Consider the following 17957-nt stretch of genomic DNA (forward strand, 5'->3'; position numbering starts at 1 on the left):
GAAATGACCTTTGCACATCACCTAGGGCAGCTGCTTTTGGGCAGATGAGGAAATGGATTCTTGGCCGAACGAATGTCACCGAAGACTTATTCCTAAAGTTCAGACACCCACAACTTTCAGCTAAAGCCCAGTTGTGGTGGGGGCAGGGCCTGGCGCAGGCCTTCTCCAGTGTCTGTGGGTTAAGGGCTGGCATGAGGAAGAAGTGAGGTGGCTTTATTAGTTGTCATTGATAGCCCCATCACAAAGGGTGTGGCGGGGTGGCGGGGGGGGGTGCCTTCCTGTCTCTCAGTGCCACTGAACAGCAGCAGAAAAAGTTACACTTACCTACCGGCCATGTCCGCTTGGAGTACAGTGATTCTCCTCCATGGGAATTCGCTGTTTGCCTCTTGGACCTGTGGCTGGGAAGGGACAAGGAGGTAGGTCCCTTGAACAGCCAGCAGCTGCCAAGTCGAGGAGAAAAACAGGCCCTGACCTTTCCCACAGATAGCTCCCCAGACCTGGTTCGGGTGGTTCTATAGCCTGACCCTGGAGCCTCTCACACTGTGGTACCTGGCCCAGGGCTGCTCCTCATCATGGCTGAGAAAACAAAGTCAGGAACCCAGTCAGTAGGGAGGGCTGTGGAGATAGCCACAAGAGAGGAGCTGGGTGGGGCACAAATCCAGCCCCCAAAGCCTTGGCCAATGCCTCAGCCTCTTGGGAGACAGCTGGTCCTGTGCTCACTCCCCTTCCCTAACACCTGCTCTGCCTCTGGCACCATCTCAACAAAGGAGACGTCCCCGTGCAGCACCAATAAGCAAGCCCCTGAAAGTTGCCACACACTGTGGCAATAGCCCAGAGCCTGGGCTGGGCACGTGCCCTCTGCCCATCTGTACATTCAGATCCTACTGGGTCCTCACAGCACAGCCCTCACACTGCTGGCTCCACAGTACTTCCCCCAACCCAACTAAATTTATGCTGCCCCTGTGCATGGCATATTCATTCCTGTGACCTTCTCTGTGCCAGGGTGGCCGATAAGCCAGAACAGTCCTGACTATGGAGTCAGGGGTCTGGACATCCCCATCCCACCATCAATCACAGGCCTTACTCCTGGGAAGGACGCCACAAACACCTGCTGCACACACAGAAGGGTCAGGCCTTGCCATTCGAGGTGATTGGATTAACAATTTTATTCTGCATCTGCTACAAAAGGGCTGGTGTTTTGTTCCAAATGTTTAGCTGGGAGGGCTGTAGGGACCCCGCTACCCCCGTTAAACACAGTAAAGCATGGATCCAGTCAGCCCCCTGCTGGCAGGTGTGGGCCTGGCAGCTACACAAATCCAACCCCACCCTCCTGAGTACGGCCAGAGGCCAAGGTGGTCGCCAGAGCTCCTGAATCCCAAGAATGGTTCTGGCAAGTACTGCTGCTTGTAGGGGCAAAGAGTTAAAATGAGGTTCTGCCATGGCTAAGCCTTGTGGAAACCCAGACCCCACAGCCCCTCCCATGCCGGGGGCTCAATGCCAGAGGCTTGTTATGGAGGCACCAGCAAGTAGTGGCCCTGTAAGCAGGGCCAGAGTCAGGAGAGACAGCAGGAGGGAAGCAGCCTAGAGACAGAGGACTGGGCTGGGGCCAGCGGACACACAGGAGCCTGCCTGGGAAAAGCCGGGTGGCAAGGCTGGCACGGGAATGTACACCTGCTGGTGACACTTCTGAGCTTCAGTTCCCTTAACTAGAAAAACGGAACAGGCCCGGTGCAGTGGCTCACACCTGTAATGCCAAAACTTTGGGAGGCTGAGGCAGGCGGATCACAAGGTCAGGAGATCGAGACCATCCTGGCTGACATGGTGAAACCCTGTGTCTACTAAAATACAAAAAGTTAGCTGGGTGTGATGGCGTGCGCCTGTAGTCCCAGCTACTCAGGAGGCTGAGGCAGAATCGCTTGAACCTGGGAGGTGGAGGTTGCAGTGAGCAGAGATCACGCCACTGCACTCCAGCCTGGCAACAGAGCGAGACTCAGTCTCAAACAAAAAGAAAAAGAAAAACACAACATCGACCTCAGGGGCAGTTGCTGGGAATGTCAACAGGAGCGTGCGAGACCCCTGGCAGTCTCAGCCACAGCTCTCCTTTCGAGCCTGCCCAGGGCGCAGAGGTGGCAGGGTGGCTAACGGCGTGCAGACCACTCACTGAGCAAGCCCTTCCTGTGTGCAGCACACCCCAGGGCCTCACATTCTCTGAATCCACACAACCTTGATGTATGGCTTTGCCTCTTGTAGATGAGAAAACTGAGGTTCAGAGAAGGTTGATAAGCTTGTCCCGTGTCACCAGCTGGTGAGGGAGCCTGAACACGGAAGCCACGCCTGCCTGACCGGGGAAGCTGGGCTCCTCACAGCACTACCCTGCTCCCAGCTGTTGCCAGGGGCCCCAGGGCAGGCAGAGCAACTGCGTTCCCGTGGCAGCACCTCCACCTGGAGGGGCTGGGCAGGGAGCATCACACTGTCAACTTGGAACAAACTTTTATTTTGAATGCTGGTCTGATCAGTCCATGGCCGGGGTAGGTGGTAACTAGAAACAGCTGGAAGGAGGGGAGGAGAGGGGACCAGCAGTCCGCAAGCAGGAGGAAAGGAAAGGGGGACAGGAGGAGGCAAGGCTGAGGAAGGACCCAGCCAGCTGGGTGTCTGCCCCGGCTAGAGAAGGAACCACCCCCGCCCACCAGCCTACCCTACATCTGTAGATTCAGTGCAGAGGTCAGTCCAGGTGGGTTCAGGCCCATGCCCCCTTCTCTGGCCTGCACAGTCCCACCCCAGGCAGGGGTTCTTCCAGAGGGCTAAATGCTCTGTGCTAACCCTGGAAGTGTCTTTTCACTAACCCCTACCTGCCCTCCCCATGCTCCAGTTGTCTTTTAAACCTGGAGCTCAGGCCTCACTACTGTGCTCCTGTAGCAGCCACGGAGGTGACGTGATGGGGAAGATGGGGTTTTAGTCTCAGCCTAGCTCAGGGGAACATCCCTCCACCCCTCCAACAGGAGGTGCTAGAAAACATGATCCTGAGCAGACCCAGACACCCTTTTGGTAACCAGTGCCTGAGGCCCAACAAGAAGCGGGGTGAGGGGAGGCTCCAGGCCGGGCAGATCAGCAAAAGCTGAGGGCAGCCAGGGCTGGCCCAGGCAAACACAGGATTGTCTCCAAGGGGAAACCCACCAGCTGTCTTTGGGTCGGTGGCCAGGGCCAGGGTCAGGGTCAGGGTCAGAGCCCGGGCCCGGGATGGGGAGAGTCCTACAATCCCATCACTACTCCCCTCCACGTGTCTCCAGGTTATAACCAGAGAGCTTTTGGCATGATGACCTGTTTGTGGGCTTAAAGGGAAAAAGGAGGAGAGAGTAAAGGAGAAGCCACTACTTTCTCTCTGTTAAAATGCCCAAGTCCTAGACTGTGGGTTCCTGCTCTGGCAGCAGCAGACACCAAATCCCAGAAGCCCCTCCACCCAGTCTGTCTCCATGGAAGGGGCCCCTGAGTGCCAAGAGGAGCAGCAAGATAGGAGAGCGGCTCCTTCCCCTCCTGACATCCCCTGACGGCCCCGAGGATTCTCAAAGAGACAGACATGCAGACAGGCAGCCGTGGAGAAGAAAAGAGAGGCTGATATGGCCCTGGGGGTGGCACTCCTGCACCACACACACACACACAATAGAGAGAGACAGAGACATATAATAAACAGAATAAAAACTAAGGGCCCAGATGTACAAAAAATGTGAGAGTGAGGAAGAAGGTGGGGAGGACAGTGGGAGATGGTCAGTCCTCCAGGTCTGGCTGCCTTCCTCAGCTTATAAATTACAACCCCCCTGGAAAATGGGGGTGGGGGCAATGCGGAGGCTCCGGCTGTGGCCTGAGCAGGAGGGCTGGGTGGCGGTCATAGCTGCTCTGCCCATCTGGTGGAGCGGTGGCCAGAGTATGATGACCCCTTGGGTGGTGGGGTGGGCCAGGAGAAGGTTCAGCAGCCGCTGGCAGGAGTCACACAGGCCCCCTGGGACTTCACCTTGTGGCGCTGGCCCCCTCGTCGCCGGCCTCCACTGCTGGGCTTAGGCTGAAAGAGAGAGAAGGAGCTTGAGAAGCACTGGCCCATCAGGAGCAGGGCCAGAGAGCAGAGGGGCTGAGCAGCAGGGAGAGGGGGACGGAAGATGCATGAGCAGGCAGCGTGGTCTGTCTTCACCCCAGCCTGCTCAGGAATTTCCTGGGCCACTCTGCATGCAACACCTCCCCTCTGTCTCTAAAATGGAGCCAGTGCCTGCCCTGCCTTCCTAACAGGGTGGGTAGGACACATGTGATGAGGGTGTGAGAAGCGGATGTTCAGAGAAGCACAAAGCAGAGCAGGAGAGACAGAAAGGAAGCGAACGAACCAGAGGAAAGACCCAATAGGAGACAGGTAACAGAATGGACAGACAGATCCAGGCATAGCCTCCTTTTCCAATGAGGGGACAACGGAGAAAGATGCTGGGGAGAGGGGTGCAAGGGGCACCAGGCCTTCAAAACGCCAGGAGAGTGCCTGCAGGAGACAGCTGGCAGGAGAGGCCAGGTAAGAGGCTCACTGGCACATCCCAAGGCCACCTGCCCTTCAGGATGTGTGCACGTCAGGGACGGGACAGAGGAGGACCCTCTAAGGCAGTGTCTCTCAAACCTGCTGGACTGCAGTGCACACATATATCACCTGGACACTCACACCAGCAATACTTGCAAGACTTACTACGAAAGGGAAGCTTCGACATTTTTCTGTTCTGTTTTATTTCATTAAAACCAAATGCTAGTTAGGGCCAATTAAACTGGTTTCAGGTGGGCTGTATTCCCTGATTTGGAAAGCACTGCCTTATAGCTTCTAGAGACAAATGCCTCACACTTAGGAGCACTTCAGTGCCAGAGTTGTTGAGGAGACCTTGTAGCCAAGCTTGAGGCTTGCCTACATGTCACCCTCACCAAATCAGGGTAGAAGCCACAGCCCCCACCACCATGCCAAAGCCACGAGGGGCCCACGCTCACCTGAGGCTGGAGACTGCTGGACGCAGCTGGCTGCCCAGCCCCTAGACAGGAAGCTTCATCTCCAGGTGGGGGTGCTCCTACTGCTGGCCCGCCAGATGGGCCCCCCTCGTCTCGTTTCGTCAGGGGGCCCTTTTTCGTCGACTGCATTTTAATCTGCTGGGGCTTGGAGTTCATCGGGGAGTTGTTGGTGGTCTGGAGCAGCTGTGGGAGCCATAGAGAGAGGCTGAGGCTGGAGCTGCAGGGCAGTGGCACTGGCTTGGCTACCCCCCCACCCCCAGCCCCCTTCTCCCAGGGACTCCTCATTCCTTGATCTTGCCAGTTCAGGGCAAGACGGATGGCAGGAAGGACATGACAGGAGGCAGTGGGGATGAAGAGGCATTCTCATCCCCGCTCAGTAGCCCAGGACTGCTATGGCCCTGGGCTCATGCCTCACTTCCTGCCTCTGCCCAGCCCAGAAAGGCTCCATCCTCTTCTCTGCTACAGCTGTTGTTCCTACAGGGAAATCGGTGAACCTTGCTCCCACCTCCCACTCAGTCCAGGCCCCAGAGCCCAGAGCCTGCACAGAACCTGGCAAGTGGAGCTCCGGGCTCTCGTTGCTAAGCTGGTGGAGACTCCTCAGAGAGTGAGCTGCAGCTCCAGCCCCAGGACCCCTGCTGCTGCTCCCATAACAAAAGTCTAGGGCAAGTGTTAACTCCAGGCCTCCCAAAGAGACCAAGTCAATGTCTCATCAGCTGGAAACATTTGAAGTTTGGCTATCAGAAATCTTGAAAGCTGTCAGCCAGAACTGACTGACTTGCAATCTTCCCTTGTGGCCCAAGTTCTCTCTCATACAAAGCACAAAAGAAGCCCAGTGAGTCCCAGAGAACATTACAATGTTTGCTGCAGGCTTGGCCAAACTCAGCAGTCCCAGGAGCATGTAGGTCTTCGAGGACATCTGTAGCCCCAGGGTGACCATGCCTTGCCTTTTCTAGAGGCAAGGTCAGCCAAAGACTGATTCCAAGATCTCAGATAGGCTGGGGCCAGTACCTCCTTTGTACGGAGCAGGGGTCAAACCCCTCTACCAAATGCCCCTCCAAGACCCAGGGTAAGGTCTGCAGTGGGCAAGTGTCCAGGACACACAAACAGCTTAAGCCCCAAGAGAACTGAGGCCCATAACCCCCTGCACTCACTCCAACCAGACCTCTGCTCTGAGAGGAGACCTTAGGCATGGCCCCAGCGAGGCCACAGGAACCTGTGATAGCACCTTGGGGGCTGAGCCTGGCTGGGCCCAGACTTTCCGTCACCAGTTTTCTATGGAAAACCATACCCCAACCCTACCTTCTCCTCTCCATGGTCACCACCACTGCCCAAGACAGGAGGCCACGGGATACCTCTAAGGGAGTAGAGAGATGGCACCAAGGCTATACCTCAGTGGGTCCAGCTCTCCCATGGCAATGACTAAACCTCTGCCCTGTGATCAGGGTGGCCCCTGAGTGCTTCCTGGAGGCAGGCAAGGTCTGCCCTGGCCATACCTTGGTGATGGTGCCGACAGCCTTGGTGCGGCCTTCCCGGAACACCAGCCGCTGGTCTATGTGCAGGTACTCAGGGGTCTTGATGAAGCGGAAATGTACAGTGGCCTTGTCCCCAGTGCGCAGACAGTCCTTGTCCATGCTCAGAATGGTGGCTGTCTGCCTGATGCTCCCACAGTGCACTGTCAAGGGAGCCAGAGGTCAGGATAGGCTGGAGCCACCTGGTGGCTTCAGGACAAGGGAGGCAGTGAGTGAAAGCATGAAATACGCTTAAGCTGTGGAGGGGTGGGGGCTTATCTCTGGGGCTACAGACCCCCGTGAAGCCTGCTCTTGGCTCTGATCCTGCCTTACCATCTCCCACATTTTCCTCCAGCTAATGCCCACCCATCATCCCCCACCCCCAGGCCCTGTGCAGACAAGGGTCCAAGTTCCTGGGATTACAGCACACTCTGCACATGCGCCTCCTCACTGGACTGTGGGCTTCTGCGGGGAAGGATCCTTGCCCATCTACCTCATCTTTGTTCCCGGCACCTTAGCAACACCGCTGGGCACCCAGCAGCATTCAGCAGACCTTGCTGAAGGAATGCATGTGAGGTCCCTGAGGACAGGTCTGGGCCTCAGAGCCCAGCCCTCAGTGTTTGTGGGAAGGAATCAACACTGTGGCTCATGGGTGGAACAGAAGGAACGGCATCACTAAACAGGAAGGAGACCCACCGCCCAGCTGCAGCTGGAACTAGGGGGCCTGGGTTGCTGGAGCACCTTCTGAGGGGAGCTAGCACGAGGGCCTCCTGGGCTGGCAGGGCCTTAGACACCTACCCATGGCCTGGTAGCGCGGGCTAATTGTGGTGGGGTGGTGGAGGACGAGAATCTCGGCCTCAAACTCCCAGGAGGCTTGGGGATTCAAACGTGGGGAAACCATCACCATGCCCTTCCGGATGGACGAGCGCTTGATCTGAAAGAAAGAGGGAGCCCCAGCCCTCAGGGACAATGATGCCTTCTGATTTCACCCCTGGTCCCAGGGACCAAGAGTCTTTCTAGGGATAGGGACCACCCCAACTCTGCCTGGTTTCCTCACCACCTGGACCACAGGTCTTCTAGGGTGGACAGCACGAGCAGCCTCAGTGCTCCATGGGAAGACTCAACACTACTACTGGGGTTCAGGAAGGCTTCATGCGGGAATCAGCACTTCAGCTGCTGGGCCATGAAGGACGAATGAGGAAGCAAAGGCAGGCAAGCATTCACGGGGAAGGAACAGGTGAGCATGACCTGACCACTGTGGGGAAGAAAGTCCTACTTTTCCTGGTTAATTTAGTTGGTGGCTAAAGGTAGGTGACCCCAGAACTAGAACCCACCCCAAACCCCAAGAGATAGAAGGCTGAATGGGAAGAGGATTTGGCACAGATCCCAATGGCCCTATGTAGAAGGATCCTTGCACAGCAAGGATACTTCTTTTTTTTTTTTTTTTTTTTTTTTTTTTTTTTTTTGAGAAGGAGTCTTGCTCTGTCGCCCAGGCTGGAGTGCAGTGGCCGGATCTCAGCTCACTGCAAGCTCCGCCTCCCGGGTTTACGCCATTCTCCCGCCTCAGCCTCCCGAATAGCTGGGACTACAGGCGCCCGCCACCTTGCCCGGCTAGTTTTTTGTATTTTTTTAGTAGAGACGGGGTTTCACTGTGTTAGCCAGGATGGTCTTGATCTCCTGACCTCGTGATCCGCCCGTCTCGGCCTCCCAAAGTGCTGGGATTACAGGCGTGAGCCACCGCGCCCGGCCACAGCAAGGATACTTCTATCTGACCTCACCACTGAGCTCAGGCCACCCTGCTCAGGCACCAGAGGGAGGAACAGAGCAGACAAGGCAGGCATTCCTCACTCTAGCACTTATAAGCTGTGGGTCTTGAGCAAGTCCCTGGGCTATGAGCCTCACTTTTCTCATCTGTAAAAATGAGGGCAGTAATCCCGATCTTGCAGAGCAGCCATGAGGACTGGAGTGGGTAAGTAAGGCATCTGGCCCAGAGCCTAGCATGATGGAGTCTGAGGGGAGTGTTCAGTATCATCGCTACTCACCTTCTTCAGCGCAAAGGATGCTGTCTGGCCACCCCGCACCTCCTTGACAGGCATGCGCTTGCGATGGATGGATTTGACAGCAATGGACAGGAAGTTACCCAGGGGGTCTGGGCCCAGCAGCAGTGTGTCATTCAGCTTGATCAGGCCTCTCAGTGTTGTCCCCGACACCACTGTCCCCACACCCTGCCAAGGAGAAGACCCTGGCCTCATAAGTGCATCCCCAGCACAGACCCACCCCCTGATGCCACTGTAGGAAATGCCTACCCAGCCACCCGCCCAGAGCCACTCACCGGGACGGAGTAGGTGTCATCAATCTGAAACTCAGCAGGCTCCTCCTCCCTGTAGCTGGTGCGGGGGGAGAGGAGGTTGAGGAACATCTTCAGCAGATCTAGGTTCTCGCCTGTAACATTGGAGATCTGGAATATCGGGCACATCCTAAGCAGAGGGAGGAGAGGAAGGAAGAAAGGAGAGAGGCGCTTAGGAGGCTAGCTCTGCTCTGACACAGGGCAGGGGCAGCAACAGGGCTCGAGGAGCAGATGCTGCTATTCATGACTCCACCTCTCCTTCTTCCGAGGGCTTGACCTCTCTGCCCTACCTAGCAAGTTCCTGGCTAGCCCTGCTCTGAGGCCTTCTTCTCTCACTCAGTTCTGTCTCTGACACCTGTCCTCTCCTCTCTGTCCTCCACCTAGTTTGGAACCTCATGACTGCTTCTTCCTCAAGCACACGCATGCTTGCTTAAAATCCTTAACCGCCTTTCCGCTGCAGAGAAGACACTCCAAATCCCTCTCCCAACACACACAGCCCTTTGCTTGGGCTTGTAGCCATCTCTGCAGATTCACTTCTCACAAATTCCTATATTCCAGCCACACCAGAGAACTTTCCCTTCTCCTAAAACCTTGGCACTTTTCTGCCCTTGTGGATTTGCTCACTCTGACCTTCCTTCCTGAATTCTTTCCCTTTTACGCAACTACCAGGCCCTCTCACCCTTCAGAGCTCATCTCAAATACCACTTCTTCCGTGAAAGCCTTCCTGGGTGGACACTCTTGACTCCTCTGAGTTCCTGGAGAGCTTTTTCTCTGTTACACATGACTGCCTCTGATTTTTCATCGGAGTCCTGTAAATGGTCTCTATCGCTCCTACTCAGGGTGAATGAATTAAAATCCTTGAGATCAGGAATTATGCATTCCCCACAGCTCCTAGAATAGTGTCTGCACAGAATAGGCACTGGACAGTATCAACACACTCAAATGGGGCTGTCTGAAACGTGCCCCCTCTGCTGGCCAACTGATGGTACTGAGGACCACATCAGGGTAGAGGCACAGGCAAAAAGCCAGGCTGCTCTGGGCCTGGCACTATAGACCAAGCTCTGGGCGAAGAGGCAAAATTGGTAGAGTTCACCATTATCGAGACAGCATCTCTAACCAAGGAGCTGAACCCCTTGAGGACAAGGATTGTGTTCAATTCAACTCCGAATCCTCAACGTCTAGATGAAGAGTCTGGCAGAACAAACATCCAGTAAATATTTATGGAATGAAAGAACACATTAATGAGTAAATGCCAAAACTTATCTATGATTAGTGAGCTTTTGAGGAACAACAGTATAAAAAACTGAGTTACAAAAATGGCTGCATATTTACCATCCAGCAGCCAGGCAGGGCATTAAGTGCTCTAATGATTCATTTCTAACATTCACAGGAGCCCTACAGGGAAGGGAATGTTATTCCCATTTCACAGATAAGGACACTGAAGTCTCAGCCGGGATGCCAACCTCAGAAATGCCAGCACCTCACAATCTGGGTTACATGATATTGCCCCTGGGCAACAATGCTGGCTTGGGAGACCCTGGGCTAAGATCGGAAGCATCTATTTCTTCCGATCTCTGAATAGGAACAGGTGTTGATGTGGTGTTTTCACGAGACCTCATGCCCAAGCTGACAGCCACTCCAGGCCCATCACTCACTGTGGTCCTGCCTGCAAGGGTGCCTGTCTGAAGTGTGCGCTCCCTACCCGTTACCTTTCGGAGCTGAAGTTGGAGGCTGTGACAATCACATCATCCTTGCTCTGCACCAGCACGGGGATCTTCCGGCAGCCTGGTGACTTCAGCAGGCGCTGTAACAGCTTCAGGGTTTCTTAAAGGGTGAAATGGAACAGAATTAGGGGGACACAACCTTCTCTTTGGCCAGGCTTCCAGAGCAAGATGGGTCCACCCATTACTGATGCAAGCAGGAGACAGACACAGATAGATGGACCAGTATTAAATGCCACAATGCCTGGAGAAGCAAAAACGAGGATCAAAACTTTGGGTGCTGCTAGAGTAAGAAAAGCATAGATGGGGCCTCTTTTCTAGGGTTCTGCGTCTGAAACCTGGCAGATTTCTCTTATGTCTGGACGACCTGCCTCCTGTAAGCATGTGACTTGAGGGTCCCCAAGAAAAACAATTCAGTTCACACTTCAGTTCTCAGAATGCATTATTTCCTGGAAAAAAAAATCTCATCCAACAAAAAGGATCTCTTAGACATTTAGAAGTCTACAGAGACCTTATTATGAGGCCTCCCAAAAGGATACTTTTCATTATTATTATTTTTTTTTTGAGACGGAGTCTCGCTCTGTCGCCCAGACTGGAGTGCAGTGGCGCGATCTCCACTCACTGCAAGCTCCGCCTTCCCGGGTTCCCGCCATTCTCCTGCCTCAGCCTCCCGAGTAGCTGGGACTACAGGCGCCCGCCACCGCGCCCGGCTAATTTTTTTTTTTTTTTGTATTTTTAGTAGAGACGGGGTTTCACTGTGTTAGTCAGGATGGTCTCGATCTCCTGACCTCGTGATCCGCCCGTCTCGGCCTCCCAAAGTGCTGGGATTACAGGCTTGAGCCACCGAAGGATACTTTTCTACAATCTTTAGCAGTGAGGGAAAAAGGCACGAAGGCCTAGTCCTGCAACCCTGTGTCAAAGCTTTGGTGGTAAAAGGTAATCAGACCCTCTGTCCAAACTTCCCCATATATATCCAGCTTAGCTGGTAGAGCCCAACTCCTTCTGCCTGAGGTTACCTGAAAAGAGATGCCAGATTCAGGAGCTCAAAATTTCTGCATTTGGAACCAGAAGGAACAAGGAAGAGGATAATTCTAGGCTGTGCTCAGACCAAGAACTATAGGGGAGGAAGTAGCAGAAGATTCTGGGCTGATGGAAATTCAGGCCAAGATCTAAGTACAAGACAAAGCAAGTTTCGCCTGCATGCATTGAAGATGGCAGCTGCTGTGGGAAGGCTGCTCCGACATGTGAGTGCCATTCCTTGGGGCATTTCTGCCACTGCAGCCCTGCTGCTTCTGGGAAGAATGAGCTTGACAAACATATTATGGTCTGGTTCTGGTCAAGCAAAATTCTTTAGCACCAGCTCCTCATAACATGCACCTGCTGTCACCCAGCATGCACCCTATTTAAGGGTACAGCCATTGTCAATAGAGAGTTCAAAGACCTAAGCCTTGATGACTTTAAGGGGAAATATTTGGTGCTCTTCTTCTATCCTTTGGATTTCACCTTCATGTTTCCTACAGAAATTGTTGCTTTTAGTGACAAAGCTAAGGAATTTCACGATGTGAACTGTGAAGTTGTTGTGGTCTCAGTGGATTCCCACTTTAGTTGCCTGGATAAATACACCAAGAAAGAATGGTGGTTTGGGCCACATGCACATCCCACTCTTGTCAGATCTAAGCAAACTTCCTGAGACTACGGTGTGCTGTTAGAAGGTCCTGGTCTTGCACTAAGAGGTCTCTTCATAACTGACCCCAATGGAGTCATCAAGCACTTGAGCATCAATGATCTCCCAGTGGGCCGAAGCATGGAAGAGACCCTCTGCTTGGTGAAGGTGTTCCAGTATGTAGAAACCCATGGAGAAGTCTGCCCAGCAAACTGGACACCGGATTCTCCTGCAATCAAGCCAAATCCAGCTGCTTCCAAAGAGTACTTTCAGAAGGTAAATCGGTAGATCACCCATATGTATCTGCACCTTCTCACCCCAGAGAAGAACCACAGTTGAAACCTTTTATCATTTTATAGATGACTATCTGTAGAAGGCAAGGAACCAATTGTGTTTGTATTTATAAATATTACTCTAAATGTTTTATTTTTGTAATACTGGGTAGGGCCTTTTAAGCATGGTTAGTTGCTAGTACAAGGAATCCTTTATTGGTAACGTCTTGGTGGCTAGCTAGCTAGTTTCTACAGAACATAATTCACCTCTGTAGAAGGCAATTCTTAGATCACGTCTTCAATGGAAACACTCTTCTGTCTTAGCCTTACTTGAATCTTGCCTACAACAAAGTAGAGCAACACACATTGAAAGCTTCTGATCAAGGGTCCTAAAGTTTTCATCTTGAATGTGTTTGTATTAAACTGAATTTTCTTTTAAGCTAACAAAGATCACAGCTTTCAGTTGTTATCAGCAGTCAAATGTAACTCCTGAAATGAACGTTTATGTGATTGGAGCAAATGTGAATCGTATTATTTTAAAAAGTGGCAGAGTGACTTAACTGATCATACATGATCCCTCATGCCTGAAATTTGTAGTTTACGTAGTCATTTTATTTATTTTATTCATTAGTTAACTTTGTCTACATATATTTCTAGATATTGATTAGTGTCATGATTATAAAGAATATTTATTGGATCCAGGGATTGCATTTTGAAATTATTATAATTATTTTCTTTGCTGAAGTGTTCAATGTAGAGCACATAAAAAAATAAACATATTGTAAAATAAAAAAAATAAATAAAAATAAAAAAGAAAAGAAGTTTCTGGGCTAAAGCCGTGGTAGCAGACCACCTGGAGGCACATAGCTGACAGCACTAATCAGAGCGGCTGCTGCTAGCTGGAGGCTTCACTTACCTTGCAGGATGTTGGCAGGACACATGTCAATCTTGGTGACTACCACAAAGACAGGAACATTGAGTGCCAGTGCCAAGCCCAGGTGTTCTTTGGTCATCCCCACAATGCCGGCATTGCTGCCCACCTGCCCCAACACAGAAAGGAATTATCAGGACGAGAGAGAAAGAGATTGCTGCTGGGTGGACACAGGGGCTCAAAGGCAGATGTGGATGAAAGCTGGGCTGGGCAAAAATCACTTTAACCCCTGACTCAACGATGTGGGGTGTCAAAATCGGAGGAGACTTGCAAACAATAAAAAAGATAAACCCAGTCAGGGAAACAACTGTCTTGAGCCATCAAAGTGAATCCAGGCCAGGAGCGGTGGCTCACGCCTGTAAACCTAGCACTTTAGGAGGCCAAGGCAGGCAGATCACTTGAGGTCAGGAGTTTGAGACCAGGCTGGACAACCTGGTAAGACCCCGTCTCTACAAAAAAATACAAAAATTAAGGCCGGGCACAGAGGATTACTCCTATAACCCTAGCACTTTGGGAGGTCAAGGCAGGCGTATCACCTGAGGTCGGGAGTTCACGACCAGCCTGAACAACATGAGAGAAACCCTGTCTCTACTAAAATACAAAATTAGCCAGGTATGGTGGCACATGCCTGTAATCCCAGCTACTCAGGAGGCTGAGGCAGGAAAATCGCTTGAACCTGGGAGGTGGAGGTTGCGGTGAGTCGAGATCACGCCATTGCACTCCAGCCTAGGCAACAAGAGTGAAACTCGTTTCCCCCCCGGCAAAAACAAAAAGAAAAATTAGAAAATAGACATTTCCACTATTTTCAAGTGATTCAGAAAAAAAAAACAAAAAACAAAAAACTAAACATATATACTTGGCTGGGCAGGGTGTCTCACACCTGTAATCCCAGCACTGTCGGAGGCACCAAGGTGGGAGGATTACTTCAAGTCAAGAGTTTTGAGACCAGCCTGGGCAACATGGCAAGATCTCGTCTCTAAAAAAATTAGTATTAGCCAGGCGTGGTTGTGCACGCCTATAGTCCTAGGTACTTGAGAGGCTGAGATGGGAGGATCCCTTGAGCCTAGGAGTTTGAAAGCTTCTAGTGAACTATAGTCGCACTACCGCACTCTAGCCTGGGTGACAGAGTGAGGCTTTGTCTCTTTAAAAAATATTAAATCGGGCTGGATGCGGTGGCTCATGCCTCTAATCCCAGCACTTTGGGAGGCCGAGGTGGGCAGATTGCTGGAGGTCAGGAGTTCCAGACCAGCCTGGCCAACACGGTGAAACCTTGTCTCTACTAAAAATACTAAAAATTAGCTGGGTGTGGTGGCGCGTGCCTGTAATCCCAGCTACTCAGGAGGCTGAGGCAGGAGAATCACTTGAACCCAAGAGGCAGAGGCTGAAGTGAGCTGATATCGCACAATTGCACTCCAGCCTGGGCGACAGAGCAAGACTCCATCTCAAAAAAAAAAAAATTAAGTAAATAAAAAACATATAAACACATATGTACCCACCATATATATATTATACATATAAATACGGCAAAATGTTAATGATTGCTGAATCTAAGTGGTGGGTTTATGGTATTCGTTATACTATTCTTTGACCTTTTCTGAAGGTTTAAAATTGGAGGGAGAGTATATATGCAAATTTGCTAGTCTGAGTACAAAATATCTCCGGCAGGTACACAAGAAACTGGAAATCCTGGTTGCCTCTGGGAGGAAACTTTTCACTATTTTGTACCATACTAAACTAGAAGAAAATCTGAAAGAAAAACTGCCATGATGTGTTTACACAGCGCCCTATCCATTCCAGTGTGTCATGGAGATGCCCACTGGGTTTCCATGGCTCCCAGATGAGTCACCCCAGCTGGCACATCCCCCTCCCTCCACCAGGACACCTCCACAGTCTTCCCTATGTCTTCCCATGTCCTTTAGCCACCATTCCAACCCAAGACAGATTTGTTTTTGCTCTTCCCAACCTGGAGAAGAGAGTGCTCTACGGCTCTGTTTTCTATATATTTTAAATATTTTTTCCTAGAAGTTGAATGCCATGGGACTATAATGAAATATCTCATTGTTTTCTGCAGAAATGTTAATATTTGGATCACAACCAAAAAGTCAGATAATACATATGTAACATTTTGTCCAGGGTGAAGACATTTCCATTAATTGGTCTTACTCACTGTAGCTCAGCTGGAAAAATGCTTATTCTCAATCAGTTTCTGTACCCTTCTTAATATTAACCCAACAACTTCCCCAAATACGCCCTCTGGATCTTCTGCTAAGATCCCTTCCTGGCAAGCAGCTTTCCTCAGCCCAGTCAAGAAGCTGGTCATGGCCCTTTGCAACATTCAAGGACATGGAAAATGAAGGCATGCTGAGGTCCCAAAAGCCTCAGGCAGAGAGCCTACGAGTGTTCACACAGCATGCTCTGCCTCTCTTTACGGCTCTCCAGTTTGGGGAGAATTTGCTTGAGAACCTGTGTTTGTGCAGCAACTTGATCAAGTCTGCTATGAACAGATGCTTATGTTTACTACATTTATTAATACAGGCAGCTGAAGGAATTGAGAAATGGGGAAGGGTTTTGGGAAGGCCTTGCCAAGGGAACACTCAAGGCATGTGTCTCTCTGACTCTCTCCCTTCCCGCGCTCCCTCCTGCTGTGAAAGCTGTGGAGATGTGCACAAGGTTATAGGCCTTGCCACTCCCCTCGGCACTCCCACTGTCTGTCCAGGGAGGAAGATCAGTGGCTCACAAAGGCAAGCTTAGCAATGGGATCCAACACGGAGTCCTCTGCTCCCTTTCTTTCTCAGTTAATCCACTAGATGAGCTGCTTAAAATTTTTTTTTTTTTTTTTTTTTTTTTTTTTTGAGATGGAGTCTTGCTCTGTCGCCCAGGCTGGAGTGCAGTGGCGAGATCTCGGCTAGCTGCAAGCTCCGCCTCCCGGGGTTCAGGCCATTCTCCTGTCTCAGCCTCCCGAGTAGCTGGGACTACAGGCGCCTGCACCCACACCTGGCTAATTTTTTGTATTTTTAGTAGAGACGGGGTTTCACCGTGTTAGCCAGGACGGTCTTGATCTCCTGACCTCGTGATCCACCCACCTCGACCTCCCAAAGTGCTGGGATTACAGGCGTGAGCCACCGCGCCCGGCCTGGTTGTTTTTAATGTTCCTAGCAGGAAGAGTTACTTAAAAATTTAATCACACTTGACCCTAAGCTTTTTGGGAGCCTCTGGACAGTCCCATTCATTGCTGTATCATCAGACCTCACACAGTACCAGACACACAGGAGCCTCTCAACAAGGGCTGTGCACTGGCCTATCCTCTTCCCAGGCTCCAGGAGGCCACCCTTCAGGGCCTCTCGAATGTGGCCTGTGCCTCCTATGGCTGTCTTCTCCATTTCTTCCCCAGGCCTCCCCCTCTGAAGGTACTACCTACCTGGTGTCACCTCCTCAAAGTAGCCCAATCCTCTGCAGAAAACATTTCTGAAGGTAACAAGTAAGCCCCAGGAGAAACCCTCCTCTATGCCTCTGCAAAAAATAAGACAGGTCTTCAAGGGTACCTGGTTTTTACCAAGAGGATCCCTTCCCTAGCCTAATGTATGGGAGAGATCAAGGTTCAAGCCTTGAGGAGACCATTACTCAGAGGACTGGGCACCCCTGCAAAACTTGCCAGCCTTACCCGATGTTAAAGCCCCAAACCAACAGGCCTCAGTCTCAGAACAGTTCAGATTTGGACATAACCAGACCCATGCAGCCCTGCTGAAGCCTCTCCTCCTTGGGGCGCCTCCCACTCACCATGAGCATGCAGAAGTCAGGCAGATGGCCTGTCATGCCGAAGACAGTGGTTTTCAGGTACTTCTCATGACCAGCCAAGTCGATGAAGGTAATGACTTTAGTGGACTTCTCACAAATCTTGGTCCACTCCAGGCTGCCGCCATGGCTGTCAGGCTTGTTCACTACATTGCCTTCACTGTCAAAGCCCAGAATGTCGTTGCCCACACTGCTGGTGCGACCAGATTCAATTTCATGTTTGTGGCGGAAGAGTTTCTGGCGGGCAAAACCTCGGCCATTGTCCAGCTCCCCATGTGTCAGGACCCCCAGAAGCGTGCTTTTGCCAGCATCCACGTTGCCCACCACTGCTACCCTGCATGTAGATGAACCCATACATCTGTGTGAGAGTTAGTGCGTGAGTGAAGTGGAGTGACCACTCACAACCCCAGTAACTGGATCCGCAAGTCCAGGCTTGCCCTGATCCCCTCCGGCTCACAGCTCCTCCTTGAGCAGGAGGAGCACAGTGGGAAGGTTCCTGGAGCTGCTGCTAAAGAGTCATCAGAAGGGTCCAGACTCCCACAGCAGCTATCTCCCTTAACTCCCACTAGCTTGCGGGTGCTGCCAGGAAGAGCCGCAAGGCTACCAGAGGCACAAAAGGCTCTTCTCCATGACCCTGGTTTCCAGGCTCACAGGCTGAAGGGAAAAGAAACAAACCCACAGAGAATGACCACAGAATGCACGGC

The 17957-nt window shown here is 51.8% G+C and overlaps 1 protein-coding gene and 1 pseudogene across 2 annotated transcripts in view; one reads left to right on the top strand and one right to left on the bottom strand.

The window, feature by feature from the left end:
• Window positions 1–1144: 1144 nt before the first annotated feature.
• GTPBP1 (GTP binding protein 1) overlaps window positions 1145–17957 on the bottom strand; it is a 310687-nt gene continuing 293874 nt past the window's right edge. The window contains exons 5-13 of the mRNA XM_050806203.1: window positions 17239–17587; window positions 13447–13570; window positions 10584–10698; window positions 8860–9004; window positions 8570–8752; window positions 7326–7461; window positions 6513–6691; window positions 5002–5202; window positions 1145–4054 (exon numbers count right to left, since the gene is read on the bottom strand). Of these exons, the coding sequence (XP_050662160.1) occupies window positions 3962–4054; window positions 5002–5202; window positions 6513–6691; window positions 7326–7461; window positions 8570–8752; window positions 8860–9004; window positions 10584–10698; window positions 13447–13570; window positions 17239–17587 (1525 nt within the window). The 3' untranslated portion in view covers window positions 1145–3961. The remainder of the gene's footprint in view (window positions 4055–5001; window positions 5203–6512; window positions 6692–7325; window positions 7462–8569; window positions 8753–8859; window positions 9005–10583; window positions 10699–13446; window positions 13571–17238; window positions 17588–17957) is intronic.
• On the top strand, window positions 11730–13116 carry LOC126963758 (thioredoxin-dependent peroxide reductase, mitochondrial-like; annotated as a pseudogene). The gene has a single exon (XR_007729202.1). The product of XR_007729202.1 is annotated as a thioredoxin-dependent peroxide reductase, mitochondrial-like (transcript).

This window comes from Macaca thibetana, chromosome 10, assembly GCF_024542745.1.
Source record: "Macaca thibetana thibetana isolate TM-01 chromosome 10, ASM2454274v1, whole genome shotgun sequence".
NCBI lineage: Eukaryota > Metazoa > Chordata > Mammalia > Primates > Cercopithecidae > Macaca > Macaca thibetana.